General features: G+C 36.8%; 1 protein-coding gene across 2 annotated transcripts in view; it reads right to left on the reverse strand.

Annotated features, from left to right (window-relative positions):
• DGKH (diacylglycerol kinase eta) overlaps window positions 1-15,891 on the reverse strand; it is a 193,032-nt gene that overhangs the window by 35,586 nt on the left and 141,555 nt on the right. For both annotated transcript variants that reach the window (XM_054719825.1, XM_028151559.2), the window contains 6 exons: window positions 14,194-14,302; window positions 13,926-14,065; window positions 9,121-9,205; window positions 4,967-5,052; window positions 2,642-2,741; window positions 988-1,261 (listed from right to left, as the gene is read on the reverse strand). In XM_054719825.1, coding sequence (XP_054575800.1) covers window positions 988-1,261; window positions 2,642-2,741; window positions 4,967-5,052; window positions 9,121-9,205; window positions 13,926-14,065; window positions 14,194-14,302 — 794 coding nt within the window. The remainder of the gene's footprint in view (window positions 1-987; window positions 1,262-2,641; window positions 2,742-4,966; window positions 5,053-9,120; window positions 9,206-13,925; window positions 14,066-14,193; window positions 14,303-15,891) is intronic.

The raw sequence follows: 15,891 nt of genomic DNA on the forward strand, positions 1-15,891 counted from the left end.
AGTCTACTATGGAAGTTCTAAGATTATACATATTATATTAACACTAGAGGCCTGGTGCACGAAATTCTGCATGGGCAGGGTCCCTAGGCCTGGCTGGCGATCAGGGCCTATCAGGGCTGATCAGGGCCTTCCGGCTGCCAGCCAGGGCCTCCCTTCCTCGGCTGCTGGCCAGAGCCTTCCTTCGTTCCATGCTGCCCCCTGGTGGTCAGCGCACATCAAAGCGAGCAATAGAACTCCCAGTCTCCTGGTCAAACTCCCGCAGGGACACTTTGCATATTAGCTTTTTATATATATAGATAAGAATTAAAGTACAGGCAGAACTTTTATAAACTCTTAAAAAAGCAACCTAAACAGTTAGGAAAATATTTTTAAAGTAGTATACAGGTTTGACTTTTGTTTAGAATTCAAAGATTCCAATTAAGTAAAAAATATTTTAAATCTTAGAATATTATTTAAAGTAATTTTTAATTTTATTTCTATGATTCCAGTATACTTTGTTTCTGAGGTTTTATTAAGTAGCATTACTATGTTGATCCCTACTACTGAAACAATAATTAGAACTATTTACTAGTATAAATTCCACTTTAATGATTTTATCTTTTACCTTGTCTTAACCTTTTGCACTCGGATGTCGAGTGTGACTCGACACGGTTAGCACCGAGATTAAAATTACTCTTTGAATGTATCAATAATTTGAAATATAAAAAAACCCAAATAAATAAGTTTGTATGAAAAGAAACTCCAGTTTTTTATTCTACTGCCGCGCTTTGTAAAATCTGGGGTTATTTAAAAAATTAAATCCCGAGTAGAATAAAGGAATAGAGAAAAAAGCAAGCGAGTGCAAAGGGTTAAAAAAACAAAACAAAACAAACCACCAAAAATATTTTTTGTGTGTGTGTCCAGTCTGACCAATATGAACATCTCATTGTGCTTTGCAAGGAGAATGTTGCTAACGTCTTCAAAAGCCCATTTTGTTAATATGTGTACCTTTTCCGGCTTCTTCAATGACTTGCCTCACTGCTTTCTTTAAACTATTTGCCCGCAACATTATTTCCTTTGGTTTCACTGCTTTCTGGGAGGAAGGTTTTGTAGTGTCATCCAAGAGTTGTTCCTTGCTTTCACACAAGGACTCTTCACTCGAAGATTCCACTGTATCTTCTTCTACAAGGACAGGGCTGATGCCTGGGAGAACGGGCGCAGCCTGGGAATCGGTACGCAAAGCCTGGAGCAGTTGTTCAAGCTTCTCATTGAGGACTGAGCACTAAGAAAAGAAGGAAAAGAATGTCGTAATGAATCTCCATTTACAAGAGATGAAAAATGATAATTTAAATGAATGGTTTCCGATTTTAAAGGAAACATGCGGGATATTGATGTTTACCATTAGTTGCTATTATACATTATACTTTAGACAGCCACTGGATTAAATAATTTATAATTTTAAAAAACAGCATACTTCTTATTTAAATTTATTTATTTATACTTTCAGAATGATTTAGACTCCACTTCATGGGTGAAAATCTTTACAATCTTTGTATAGCTATTTTCCCTCAAAAAAACAACAACAAAAAAACCCCACTTTACCATAAGATAACACATTACACAAAAATTTAAACATTATACAAAATTTGCCATACAGTACACAAACTATCATACTAACACTTTAACTTCTGCTGAGTCTTGATAAGCTCACCTTCAAAGCTTTGGTTTGCAAAGGAGTGAACGGTGCCTGCGGAATTACTGGCTCAAAGAAAGAGCAAAAAGAAAAATGCACCGGCACTGGCCCCTGTTTCTTTCTACTTTGCTTGAATTACTAAGGGGAATTGAGGACTGAATTTCCAGTGATTTCCTTCTCCATTCATTTGTCCTCGATAACAGGCAAGACAAAGTTACAGCAGAAAGAGTTAAAAGAAAGTGTCAGTCAGGAGGGTTTCTTTTTCTGAAGCTCTCCACAGGGTAGAAACACAAGAGAAAGAGATTGGAAACTTCAACTGTATGTTTATTTCTATTTTCTTTTCCTTCCTCTCAAATAAACCCCCACCTACAACATGAATCTGGGGGAGATCACTTCTTTGCAAGGCCAAGAGCACCAAGCCTTTTTTAAAAATGCCGTCATGAATGCATGAGAGCAGACAGAGGCTTTTAAGGTTCAGTAAACGACTCTTAGTTTAGCCTCAGAAAGCTTTCAAAGGGGGGAAGAAATCTATAAAGATAAAGGCAAGAAACTTTATCTATACCTGGAAGGTATAGAGGTCTGTAAAGTCTAGGGAATCTGAGGAACTGCGCTGGGAGGCACCCGACTGGCCAGGGTCTGCCTGGAAATGGCAAGCCATTCCTCTCTCCACGGAACCTCGGCCTCCTAGCATGCGCCCAGTGACCTGACTACTGTGCTTCCCTCCTTCGCCAAGCCGGTCAGCGGCACAGGGAGGTGCGTTATAAAATTCAGTTTGTCGGATGGCAGTTTTCCTACATCTTAAGGGGTAACCATAAAATAGAATGTTTTAAACAGTTATATCTGATTCAAAAGGAACTTTTCTCGTGATTTATGTTTTGGCAAGAAAACCACTTAACCAATTTAGCTGTAAAACAAGTTCAATGTTAACACTGTCAGTAAAAACCTCTCATGCCCTGATTGTGTCCTTACTTTGCTGGCCACGGCATCAGCTACAACAGCATTTTCCAACGTTTTGTCATATGCCTTCTCTACTTTGGCAACGAAGTCCTTTACAGTTTCACATAGTATCCTTTGAAGAAAAGAAATTGTGCAATTCCGTAAACTCAGTAGGCTGATTTTCCCCCATTTATAAATATATTAAAAATAAGCACAACTAAGCAAACTTCAAAATACTGGAGTCATTTGTATTAAACCCATAATTCTATCTACTGTTTTACATGTCCTAGATAAGTTCAAGACATTCTAAGTGAGAAATGGATACATTAATAAACCTTGCTCTACATACTTTAAATAAAAGCAATTTTAAGGTATAACAAACCTTTGTCAAATATTCAAATTATATCTTGATAAGAGTATTTTCCAATCCCATTTAAAAAAGCATTATCTCCTAAGCATTATATAATTTCATAACAGGACTTGCAGACTTGATTGAACAAGAATAAATATTTCACCATATTTGTCACTTATGTTGTCACTGTCACTATACTAGTCATCCTAGTGGTATCTTGATAACACATTGTTCCTGAAGAGAAAAGCGATTATGTGTTATGCTAGAGATTAAGCATTAGGACACTGTTACAGATTTTACAAATCTTAAAGAGATGTATCACCCAAACGCAATACCTGAACCATGTTTAAGATTTTGACTTGAACAAATCAAATGTTTTAAAACAAACAAACAAACAAAACCTTTTGAGATAACTGGGTAAAATGGACTGAGTAACAGAATTATTTTTTAAAAAGATTATTAAATACATATTCTGCAAGTGGAATACAATAATTTCTGGGATTTTCTTAGAGAGACTGTAGCAAAAAGAAAGTGGGGCTCTGACAGGTATTCGTAATGGTTAGATCATCAGCCAACGTACCAAAGGGTCTTGGTTCCCAATCAAGGGCATGTACCTGGGTTGCAGGTTCTGTCCCTGGCTCTGGTCAGGGAGGGTGCGGGAGGCAACCAATCGATGTGTCTCTCTCTCATTGATATTTATTTCTCTCTCCCTCTCTCTCTAAAAGTCAATGAAAAATGAGGAGTATATGACAAAACGTTGATAAATACTGAAGCAGAGTGACAAGTACAGTGGGAAATCATTACACCAGTCTTTCTACTTTTATGTAGGTTTGAAAATGTCCATAACAAAAAGTAAATAAAAAAGTGCTGTATTATGGGTATAATGTTATTACATTTTGTCTTCTCTTTTCTGTCCTGAATCTCTTTAAAATTTTAATCTGGGGTTGTAAAGACAGGGTAGCCAGGTAAGCCTAGAAGTATAGGTGAGTGATGAGAGGGGACCAGGGTTGGAACAGAATCTGCTTAAAGGCAATTGAACTAGTCGGAAAGCTAACACTAATGCTGAGAGCACAGCCTAGACAAGGAGCTAGGTCAAGGTAAAAAGAATCCAAATGAAATTGGGGAAAACATGAGGTGATGATTTAATAATTTAACACAGCACTCTAGGTTATAAACTCTATTTACTTTATTGCTCAACTTAGTTCTCCTAACAGCTCCATGAGGGAGGGAGGATAGGCATTCTTTCCATTCTTGAACCTGATAAGCAGACATAGGTCACAAAGCTGGCAAATGGCTGAGTCTCAACTAGGGCCTCGGCTTTACTCCTACAGTACTTAGTGCAACACTGTGACTTACTCCAGTGGTTTTCAAGCTGTTTTGCAAAAATATTTAAAAGATTCCACAAATACTTGATTCAAATTTATTTGGAAATAAGGAATAAAATTTTTAATGCTCAAATAATCATTACAGATATTAGAGACAAGTATGTTAACTTTTATTTCAAACTAGTTTTGTGCAAATCTTGCACTAAAGCATCTTCTATTTTTTTTAATTGAAGGCAATTTCTTTATACCTAAACAAAATAAAATACAGAAATGACTTAAAACTGCATTAAATATAAAATCCTGTCATCTATGACAATATTACTTAATTTTTCTCATAAATGACTAATAGTCATAAATTATAATGAAATGTGTTTTCTATATTATAATAATCATAAATACTTCTTTAAATAGGAACTTAGCATAATTAAACTCTAAACACTTACTGTACCTTTTTGACAAAATAAATCTTTCAAATTAAGCCTTAAAAAATGCCCTTTAAAAATTCTTCACCATAAATGTTAAATGATTTTTTAAATGGAAATTTGGCTTATCTAATTCTATAAGCTACTACAAAGATATCTTTTGGAAAACAAGTCACAAAGAAATAATGTCAGTGGGAAGAACCAGCTTTCCTTTCATTTTCACCATATAACTATTTCATGACTTCACTCTGTAACTCACTTAGCAGATGATATGACTACTGCATGTTCATCAGAATTAAGGATTTTTGTAAGATGATCTGCAACTGAATCTTCATAAATTGTCATCTGAAAAAAATAGAAAAAACTATATTGTGTTATTGTTGCTGGCAATTATATTACTTGGTTATTACTGCTTTAAAAATGGAACCATTCGTGGCACATGTGACACAGGGCAATGGCTACAATGAATATATAATAAATAGTCATTCCACAAAATAGATAAATATTTCCTTTCTGTGAAAAGGTGTTAGTTTCTGGAATTCTTTAATTTATATTCATAGAAAAATCCATAAAAAATCTTTAAAACATTTTTTAAGGGTGAAAATACAAATAATTCATATAATTGAGTACAAAAATGCCAGATAAAAATTTTAAGAAGAAAATATCCAAATGGTCCATAAACAGATGAAAAGGGGTTCAACCTTATCAGCCATCAGGCAAATGTAAAGTAAATCCACAAGGTGATACCACCATATATCTGTTAGAATAGATAAAATGAAAACAACAACCAGAAAATAAATGTCAAGCATTGGCAAGAGCAATAGAACACTCATACACTACTGGTAGGAGAGCAAATTGATCCACACACTCTACTGAACTGTTGGGTAGTATCGATTGAAGTTGAACATATGCATAATATGGTAGGACGCAGCAAACTTCAACATACATGCCCAAAAGAAATGCAGATGTGCGTTCAGCAAAAGACATATACTAGGATGCTCACAGCAATATTCACTCACTGGTAGAATGGGTAACAAATTGTAGTATATTCGTGCAATGAAAAACTATAGGGCAATGAGGATGAATGATTTATAAACTAAGCCATAATATAGGTGACTCTCACAGACAAAATGTTGAGTGAAAGAATTCAGAAACAAAGGAGTAGATACAAATGATTCTACTTTATAAAGTACAAAAACAGACAAAACTAATCTATGCCGTTAGAAGTCAGGATAGTGGTTATTGGGGTGGGAGGTGGGAGTGGTGAATAAAAGGGGGCATGAGGGGACTCATGTGGTGCTGTTAATGCTGCCTTGTGATCTGGGTGTTAATTATGTGGGTTCATTTAGTTTGTGGAAACTAGCCATGGTCTGCATTTATGATATGTATTTTTTTGTATGTATAACTCAATAAAGCTTTTTTTTTTTAAATGCTGAATACACTGTCATACAAGCATGTAAATAAATATTTCTCTCAAATCTTGAAATAACCAAATGCCAATAGAGTCCTATGTCCTCTTTTCTATTTGACTCAAACTTTAATATTCTGTTGAAAGAACACATCTTCCTAATATATGAAAATGTGCACAATATTTACAGTTTCATATTAAGAGTCTTCCATCAAGTTTTTGCCTCAAATATATTCCATGTCACATGGCTCAAAAATTTCTCTTGTAAGCCATCTGTTCTCTTCAGCCCGGCCTCTCTGCTCTCTGGCCTGACTCGAATGTCCTTTCATTGCTACCCACTGATCAGCCTCAGTTCATTCAGGCTCAAATGAAAATTCAATGACCCACTCCCCCCATAAAGCCTTCCTGAGTAACCTCTTCCCAAAGGGACCTCATTCACGATTAACATTCAATTCCACCAGTGGCTAATTAGTATGATGTCACTCTTTTAAATTTCTATCTTTTTTCAAAGGCAGACTACGTATGGAAAAAAATTTACATGAAAGAAAGTTGGGGAAAAGTTTCACACACTATTATATTGACTCACAAATCCACTTTATTGCTTTCCGGGTCTAAACATTAAAAAAACTGCATATTTACAGTTAAGATCAGAAAAATGAAAATACATCTATCCAAAAGGAAAGAAAGAAAATATTTTTTCAAAAAGATTACTTTTATTTCATTTCCCTACAGGATAGATTGTCATAAAGCTTAAGAAGATAGAAAAAAAAAGTATTATAAACTATCATTAATTCCATTTGAATTTACAATAAAAAAATTCAAGTTTTTGTCCATTAAATATAAACAAAGGCAAAGAATACAATCTCCTCCAGAGAAAATGAAATAAAACCTCTATGTCCGAGGATAAAATGATTGATATCACTTGCTAACCTATTATGTAGTCATTTAGCAGTCACAAAGGTAAGGTGATAATAATAGTTAACATTCTTATTGTGTAGCAGGCACTGTGATTAAGCATTTTGTATTTATTTATCCCAATAGGTGTCCTGTTTCACAGCCAAGGAATGTGAGGCTCAGGTGAATTGAGTCCGCCCCTTGAGTGTGTCACTCATGGATGTGGTAGAGCTGTAATCTGGTGTGGTCTGAAGCTGTACACCAGTTGCATTGGTTCTGGGGTCTCCTAGTAGGTGCAAAGTCAGCTACTGCCTGTGCCCTGGCTGGGGCCACCCAGCACGAGCTACAGAGCAATCTGCAGATGGCTGCTATTTTTGTTGGGCTTAGAAGTGCCCAGGAGAGGCCAAGCTGTTCATCTTGGCAAGCTGCTGCTAGTGTCAGGCCTGGGGCCACTTATCGAGGTATGGGAACACTGAGTCCAGCTTCTGTTTGTTTGAGAGATTTTAGTAAAGTCTGAAGCCTGAGCCAGGACAGGCCATTCATATAAAAACTAAACTGCAAAGAGTTTGGATGGGGCTGCAAATTGGGTGAGGCATGGTCTCAGGGAATCTTCAGGGTGGGGCAGACAATGTGGTCTGGGTTGATGGAGACTCAGATATGGCTCCTGCCAGTCAGCTCTGTGAGGGGGAGGTCCCAGCACTTTTGTCTGGGAGAAAGCTGCTCCTGAGTTCTTGCACTGTTGCAAGGCAATTTAGTTCCTCTCCATATGTCCCTGGATCCTGTAAACCTGCTGCCTCAATGCTACAGCTCAGAGGGAGTGAATCAGAATAAGTCCATGGGCAGGACCTTTAAGAGGAACTGCCTGGGACCCTAGCAGCCTTAGGGTCCTGGTGTGGGGCTGGTACTCCTTGCTCCGCATGGGATATTCTTCCCAATTAAAAACATACCATACATGGGTGTCAGACTAGCCCATTCCGTGCCTCTGTACCTCCTACCAGTCTCAATGTGGCTTCTTTTTGAATCTCTAGTTGTAGGACTTCCATTCAGCTAGATTTCAGGCGGTTCTATATTTTAGTTGTAATTCTGAGGTGGTTGTGGGAGGATGCAAGTACCAGCATTTACCTACACTGCCATCTTGGTTCCTCCCTCTAAATTTTCAAAATTTTTATAAGCAGTTTTTGCTTATAAAGTTTCTTAAAATTCAATTAGCTTCCTTAAGGAAGAGCTCCATGTTTCTAGTTTTCATTCCTTTCCTTAGTTTTAACAAGATCATAATTTTCTTAATGACAAAACAAAGATTTCAACTGTAAAATAAACAGATGAATTTTCCTCGAGGGGAAAATAAGCTATCATAGATCAAATGGTCTTAGTGAGTCAGAGAATAATCCTTTAAAAATTTGGTATTGTTTTAAGTCTCCAGGGCTTTGAGTTTTAATCAGAATGCTGAATATTTAAGAATGTCTAAAAACTGTATTATTAATGGTCCATAGCAGGGATGGAATAAAGCGCACTGTTTTTCTTCCTTTGTTTTATCTTGATCAACAGGCTTAACCTGTAGGCCTGTTCTGATGCACCCTCAACAAAGGTATATAGTACTGGAGCCATGAGTATTGGTGTGTTTGGAAATTGTTTAGAGGAGCTGGGCTAACCCTATTGATCACACAGGTGTTCATGGCTGAAGCAGAAGATGAGTAAAAGCCAATAGGAACCTGGCATCATCTCGCCTTCCCTGGAACCCTGCAGGTCAGAGGAAGCAGGCAGGTGGAATGCTTGGGGAGAACTATTAGGGGTGTTTTCACACACTCATTATCTCATTTAATCTTCACAACATGGTAGTCTCACTCTACAGATGAAGTCACAGAGGCCCATGAAGGTGAGTGATATGGCTAAATTCACACTCCCGGTGTGGGTGTTCGTGGAAGGTCTCTAACCTAGACCATAAGGACTCCATCCTCTTGGGAGAGGACTATAAGAAGACAATGAGACCAGACCCCAAACAATTAAACATAAAATTAAGTAAACATGCTACTGTATCTTATAAGCTTTCTTATTGGTTCAAGATATTCACCCCCATTTTCATATAATAAATAGGTAAAGGGTTAAAGTCTTACATAAAATTCTTCAGGTGCTTCTGGAGGTCCTGGAAGTAGAGAAGCCTTTGGTGGCAATTTGAGTTCATAGGTCATTATACTCCACCTGATGGGAGAAAAATCTTTGGTCTAAAATTCCTTTAAAATTTAATAAACTGGCTATGTCTCACTTCATATACAAAAACATGCACATATATGAACTATGGTTTATTCTATTTTAAAACAACCAAATGTGATTGAATATAAACTGCTCTTGAAAAATAAAATAAAACAACCAAATATGGAAAAAGAGATGAAATTTTGGTAATTTCACAAAATGCTGAATTCATAAGTTATGATTTCCATATCCTATCAATTCTCTGTGTATTCATGACTTCCAAACATTTTAAGGCCATGACCCAAAGTAAGAAATGCGCATGTCTATTAATCCCCCTTCTTTACCAGATGCAATGCATTCTGACTTTTCTGTTCTTGTCTGTTTCACTTTTAAAATAATGCTCACTGTAATTTAATAACTAGATTATACAACTTACTAATGGATCACAACCCAAAGTTCTAAAACATGATCCTAGATTAAATAAATGCACACTACCTATAAAAAATAAATCATTCTCCAGGTCACAACCAGTCATGCTAAGTCAGCTTATGCATACATGAAATGAAAATCAACTAATTATCCCTTCTTGAAAATATTAATAGAAATAATTGAAGCAAATTTATTTCAATTAGCTGTAAATACTAATATCAAACCAAACATTGAATCATTGGTATTAAAGAAAAGCAATCAATTTCAGTCATGTATCTAAAATAATAATTTCAAAATTTGGGAAAAATGATTGTGTATGTTGTCAATAACAGGATGTGAAATAAAGATTTTACAAAGACACACAGCATAATAAAAGCAGTACCATAATACATAAATTTTAAGAAAAGCATTTCACAGCTGAAACCAATGACAGAACCTACAGGAAAATTCCAAGATTGGCATCAGTATTTACTAGTAAACAGAGCCTAGTGCATCATTCAGACAAATAAGAATAAGTCTGCATAAAAATCCAAATTCCCAGATAATCCCTTAAAAGACATTTGTTATATGTTAGGATGAACAAACTGAATAGTTACTTATAGGTACTATTCAACTTGATATGAGTATACTATAAAGAAATATATATTTGAGCACAAAAAGCCATTCCATCCATCCATCCGTGCAAGAGATAGTCAACATTTCAAAGTGACAGACAGTAGTATTCTAGGGTCTAGAAATACAATAGTGAGTAAGACTTCCTTAAAGCATATATTCTAATGCAGAAAAGATATTAATACAAGCAACACATAAAACAATCAAACCTTATAGATATCCAAATAGGGAGAACCACAATTGGAAACGTGAGAGTCAAGTTCCCTAGAGCTGGAAATACTTCTCTGGTCAAAGGACAATTAAAGAAATTGGAAAGACATTCACCCAAATATCTAAAATTCCTTGTACCTTCCATACTGCACCTCCTTACTTGGTAGGAAATCAAGGAACAGGGGCTGAAGAAACAGGAGAAAGTGGCAGTACAAATCAGTAAAGCACGCATGTTGGTACTAGCTAAGCAGAGTTAGAGGCCAGAAGGTAAGGACCCGTCTGGTGCAAATGTGCATTAAAGAGGACGGAGCGCACTGCTGAGGAAAGACCTGGGAACTAGAGTCTGGATTTTAGGTTAGACAATTCTACCACTTATTAGCTATGTGACACTGATAAGATAAATACCTCTTGAGTCTTTCATACTTGTAAGATGGAGATTATAATATAGCTATCTTTAGGTGTGCAGTGATGATTAAATGAGATGACACTCTATCTAGTAAAGCAACCAGAAGTACCAGGTAGATAGCCTGGTCTGTGTGGCTCAGTGGTTGAACGTCAAGCCAGGAATCAAGAGGCCACGGGTTCTATTCCCAGTCAGGACACATGCCCTGGTTGCGGGCTTGACCCCCTGTGGGGAGTGTGCAGGAGGCAGCTTATTGAAGATGTTTCTCTCTCATTGATGTTTCTCTCTCTATCCCTCTCACTTCCTCTCTCTCTAAAAAAAAATCAATTATATATATATATATATATATATATATATATATACACACACATATATATATATACATATATATATGTGTATATGTATGTATATATATATATATATATATATATATATATATATATATATATATATATATGTGTGTGTGTATATATATATTAAAAAGAAGTGCCAGGCAGACAAAAATATGTCATTCTTATTTTCAGTGTCTCCACAAACCTGTTTTCATCTTTGTAAGAAAGTCACAATAATGCTTATTAGCTATCCCACATGTTGTTTTGAGGATTAAGTCAATTACTATATATGAAAAAGTTTAGGTAATTTGGAATATTATTAAACAGCAATATTTTCACCTGGTCCTTATAAACAGTATTCTTAAGGTAGTAATGAAAAGTCAGGAACATCTTCTTCACCATATATTTGGCCCCTTTACCCATATGGTGACAGAAGATGATTTGACTTTGGGTGGTGGGCTCACAATGCAATATACAGATCATGTATCACAGAAATGTACACTTGAAACCTATATGATCTTATCATCCAATGTCACCCCAATAAACTTTAAAAAATTAAATCAATTAGAAAATATATTTTTTTGAAAGCCAGGAACAAAATGTTCTTATGTTTCTAATAATGGTCTTTTTTAGGTTCAAAAATCTAATATGGCCCTGGTCAGTGTTGCTCAGTGGTTAGTGTGTCAGCCCGAGCACCAAAGGGTCATGGGTTTGATTCCCAGTCAAGGGCACATACCTGGGTTGCAGGTTTGTGCTGGTCAGGGTGTGTGTGGGAGGCAACCAATTGATGTGTCTCTCTCACATCCATGCCTCTGTCTCTTTCTCTCTCTCACCCCCTCCCTCCCTTCTATTCTCTAAAAAAAAAAAATCAATAGAAAAATATCCTCAGGTGAGGATTAACAGTGACAACAAAAATCTAAAAGGTTTTTTAATCCCCTTTTATTTTTATTTATTTATTTCTTCTTATGTTTTTGCAGGTCAGTATCAAGGAATTTCACCATGGGGACACTATTTCTCTGCTGACCACATGGAGAAGTTAATTTTTAAAACAAGGGAAAAGCACACGGAGTAGGACAATAAGCTCTTTAAAATACCCTGTGTGATCGTAGAATTGGGTAGCTGTCTGAGAAATCACCTCCAGGCTCCTATAAAGACTGGAGGTTAACTCCACTTTCTGCACCCACACTCCTGGGGGTATCCCTCTCACCTTGTAAGTTATATAAATGTCTAGCCACTATGTCGTACACTTTAACTTATGTAAAACTGAATGTCAACTGTAAATTTAATGAAAGAATTTTTCTAAAAGGAGTGTTTGGGATAAATAGAAATAAATGCTCTACAGCCCAGCTCTCTTTTTAAATATTCTGTCAGCAGAAGAATTAGCCATTTCAACATTACCTTATGACAGGCAAGGTTACAATTAATTAGGTTATAGCTCATTTGAGAGCAATTACATTTTAGATGGGTGGCTCTCTGATGATTTTGTTACTTTCCAGAAGAGTTCCACAGATGGCTAATCCTATCAAAGCTGTTTTGATTCATTATAAACTCAATTTTATAACGATATTTTGACATTTGTATTCTTTTTTTTTAAATTTAAATTCTTTATTGTTTAAAGTACTACATATGTCTCCTTTTCCCCCCATTGGCCTCTCCCCGGCCATTCCCACCCCCCAGCACATGCCCTCACTCCCTACTAGCTGTGTCCATGGGTTATGCTTATATGCATGCATACAAGTCCTTTGGTTGATCTCTTACCCGCCCTCGCCTGCCTTCATATTTTGACATTTGTCTTCTTTTTTTTTTTTTTTTTTTTTTTTTTTTTTTAAAATATATTTTATTGATTTTTCACAGAGAGGAAGGGAGATGGATAGAGAGCTAGAAACATCGATGAGAGAGAGACATCGACCAGCTGCCTCCTGCACACCCCCCACCGGGGGATGTGCCCGCAACCAATGTACATGCCCTTGACCGGAATCGAACCTGGGACCTTCCAGTCCACAGACCGACGCTCTATCCACTGAGCCAAACCGGTTTTGGCGACATTTGTCTTCTTATGGGGGTGGAGAGGTTACTGCTCACTGAGTCCTGTTGTTCCCTATACCTAACTTCTAAAACCTCCTCCCTAGGGCTCAGGGTACACACACTGATTTCTTCTTTACACGTGGAGCATTTCGAGAGAAAGCAGAGAGGAGATGTGACCAAGGGAACCAGAAAGGGTGATAGTTCCTCCAGATGCAACTCTCCTCTTAATACTTCCCTGTCTGGGAAAGGATGCTCTCTTTTAGTATGTAGTTCTTTGTTGGTTTAATTCATTCTTCGTAAATATCGTTAAGAAAAGATATTCTAACAAATCCCAAGTTTATAGATCTTTTTCAGCTTTGATGAAACCACAAGATGATACTCATCGAAAGTCCCCCTCCCCAAATTAACCATTTTCATTTAAAGCTTTCTTCTGACCTGAACAGCAATTAAAAGTAGTTAGTATGAACTATCTCTAAAATAACGGGTTCATTAGACTAGTTTTCTCAGTTTTTGCTACAATTCACTCACTCAAAAAATATATTGATTGTCTACTCTCTGCTGGGCTCTGTTCTAGACCTCAGGGGTGGGAGCGTGGACAGGACCAGGAAGTCTCTGCCCTCAAGGGGCCTACAGTCAGTAAAATTTAAGTTCTCAAAAAAAAAAAAAAGATTTCAGTATGCTAGTTTCAAACTAGATTTAGGAGAGAATTCACTTTTACCTGTCCAGCATTTTGGTACTGGCTCGTTCCAGCTTCTCTAGTATCTGGGGAAGCTGAGTGTCATCATCGTATGAACCACCCCAGCCGAGAACCCGGGCCAGGTCATTTCCGGTACCCAAAGGCAGCACTCCAAGCTGACACTAGAAGAAAGCACAACAGGGAGACCTCAGACAAGGGGAGAGATGGGTCTATGACAGTTCTACACTTCTCTGGTCAGCCGGTTAGTATACATTCATATTAGCTAGCAATGAAAAGAATTAGTACTTGCCTGTTTATTCAAGTTGAGCTTATCAATTTCTGACAAAACCCAACCTACACTTCCATCTCCTCCACAAACAAGAATCCGGAAATTGTCAAACTTCTGGAATAATCTTAAACTGAAAGTAAAAAGTGTTTTATTTTAATATAAATAAATAAAAAATTCACTTTCCCTAATTCTGTGTTATTCTGTGTTCATGTTCAGATTAAATATAAGAACTCTTACATATTAATTATACTATAAAGTTAATTTAAGTACAATCTTAACTCAATAAAACCTCTTAGTTGTAAAGAGGAAAGGGGATTATAAGTAGAAATGGAAGTAAAATTAGAAGGAAAGGGAAGGAAGAAATAAGAAAACAAAAAAGAAGCAGAACCCAGGAAAGAGAATGAAAGATAAGTGATACAAGATGGTAAAAGTAGTGATTTTTCTCTTCCCATTACAAGGCTAAGTTACTTCCTGAAGCATAGCAGGTTCCAAACCAGGGGTGGGGCGTCTAGGGCACTGTTGCTATTGAGTGGCAGTTCCTAAAGAAATCCCAAACCTTGACAATGCGTCCGTGTTTGTACTCCCATCTGGTTGTTCTCCGCCTCTCCTCCTAGTCTCAGGTCCATCTTTTTACTCCCATCTCCCTTCCTTTTGACCTGCCCCACCTCCTGAGTGTACCTTTGCATACCTCAAGTATTGTGGGAAATCTAAAAAATATGTTACAGAGATAACCTCAAGAAGTTTAACAAAGGGAGCTCCCTGGGTGGGCATAGTGAATGTCAAGAATATAAGATATAAGAACAATAAAGGATTATAAAACAAATGTACTAGAAAGGAGACAGAGCTAACCAGCAATGGGAGAGACAAAGGTGAGAAGAGAGGCCAGATGAGGAAATGCCAGGGAAGCGAGGGATGTCCACGTAGGTAAGGGAGGAGTTGAGTACACATGAAAAAGACCAACACCAGTGACCAGAGGGCCTGAGCTTAGCAAGAAAAAGGCCATGGAAATAAAAAGGAACAAAAGTGAAAAGAGGCACAAGAAAAGACTAAGGAGAGAAATATGGAAGACAGAAAAATCCGAAAATCTCCATTTCTCCTGTTACGTTCACGCGTCAAGGTGACGGTGGAACCCTGGAGAAAAGCAGAGTTGGCAAAAGTAAATCATAGGAACGCTGGGCTCTGGTTCAACTGACACAATATCAGCTCTCCATCAAAAATCACACATATACTAAAAATGTACTGAAAGTGCCTCAAGGCATATTTTCCTTCACTGAAAATATTATTTAATATTTTTTCAGATTTTATGTTAAATGACATTCCAGACAGCAGAAACAATGAAGAAAAGCATTTCTTTGCCATTTCTATGGAGTGAGTCTGAAATCCTGGAGGAACTACCTAGAGACCCATGATAGTAACCATGCTTTAGTTAAACAATTGATTATATTCCATACAAATCAACACAAGTCTTCCATGCAAATCATTTTCTAAAGTTAGTCTGTATTTCTATATATTCATGTTTATCTTAGAGCTTAGCACACTCTGAGTGCTTGATTGATGTAAGATATGGTCTAAAACACTTTCTAAACAAATTTTGGAATTTGTATCACACAAGGAAGTTATATTAATAGAGGTTGTGTTAAATTTGTAATTAGAATTTTTAAAAAGGGAGAAGTGAGAAGATCAACACAGAGACGTCTAGATGAGTCTACAATTTTCATG

The sequence above is a fragment of the Eptesicus fuscus genome, chromosome 8 (assembly GCF_027574615.1).
Source record: "Eptesicus fuscus isolate TK198812 chromosome 8, DD_ASM_mEF_20220401, whole genome shotgun sequence".
Lineage (NCBI taxonomy): Eukaryota > Metazoa > Chordata > Mammalia > Chiroptera > Vespertilionidae > Eptesicus > Eptesicus fuscus.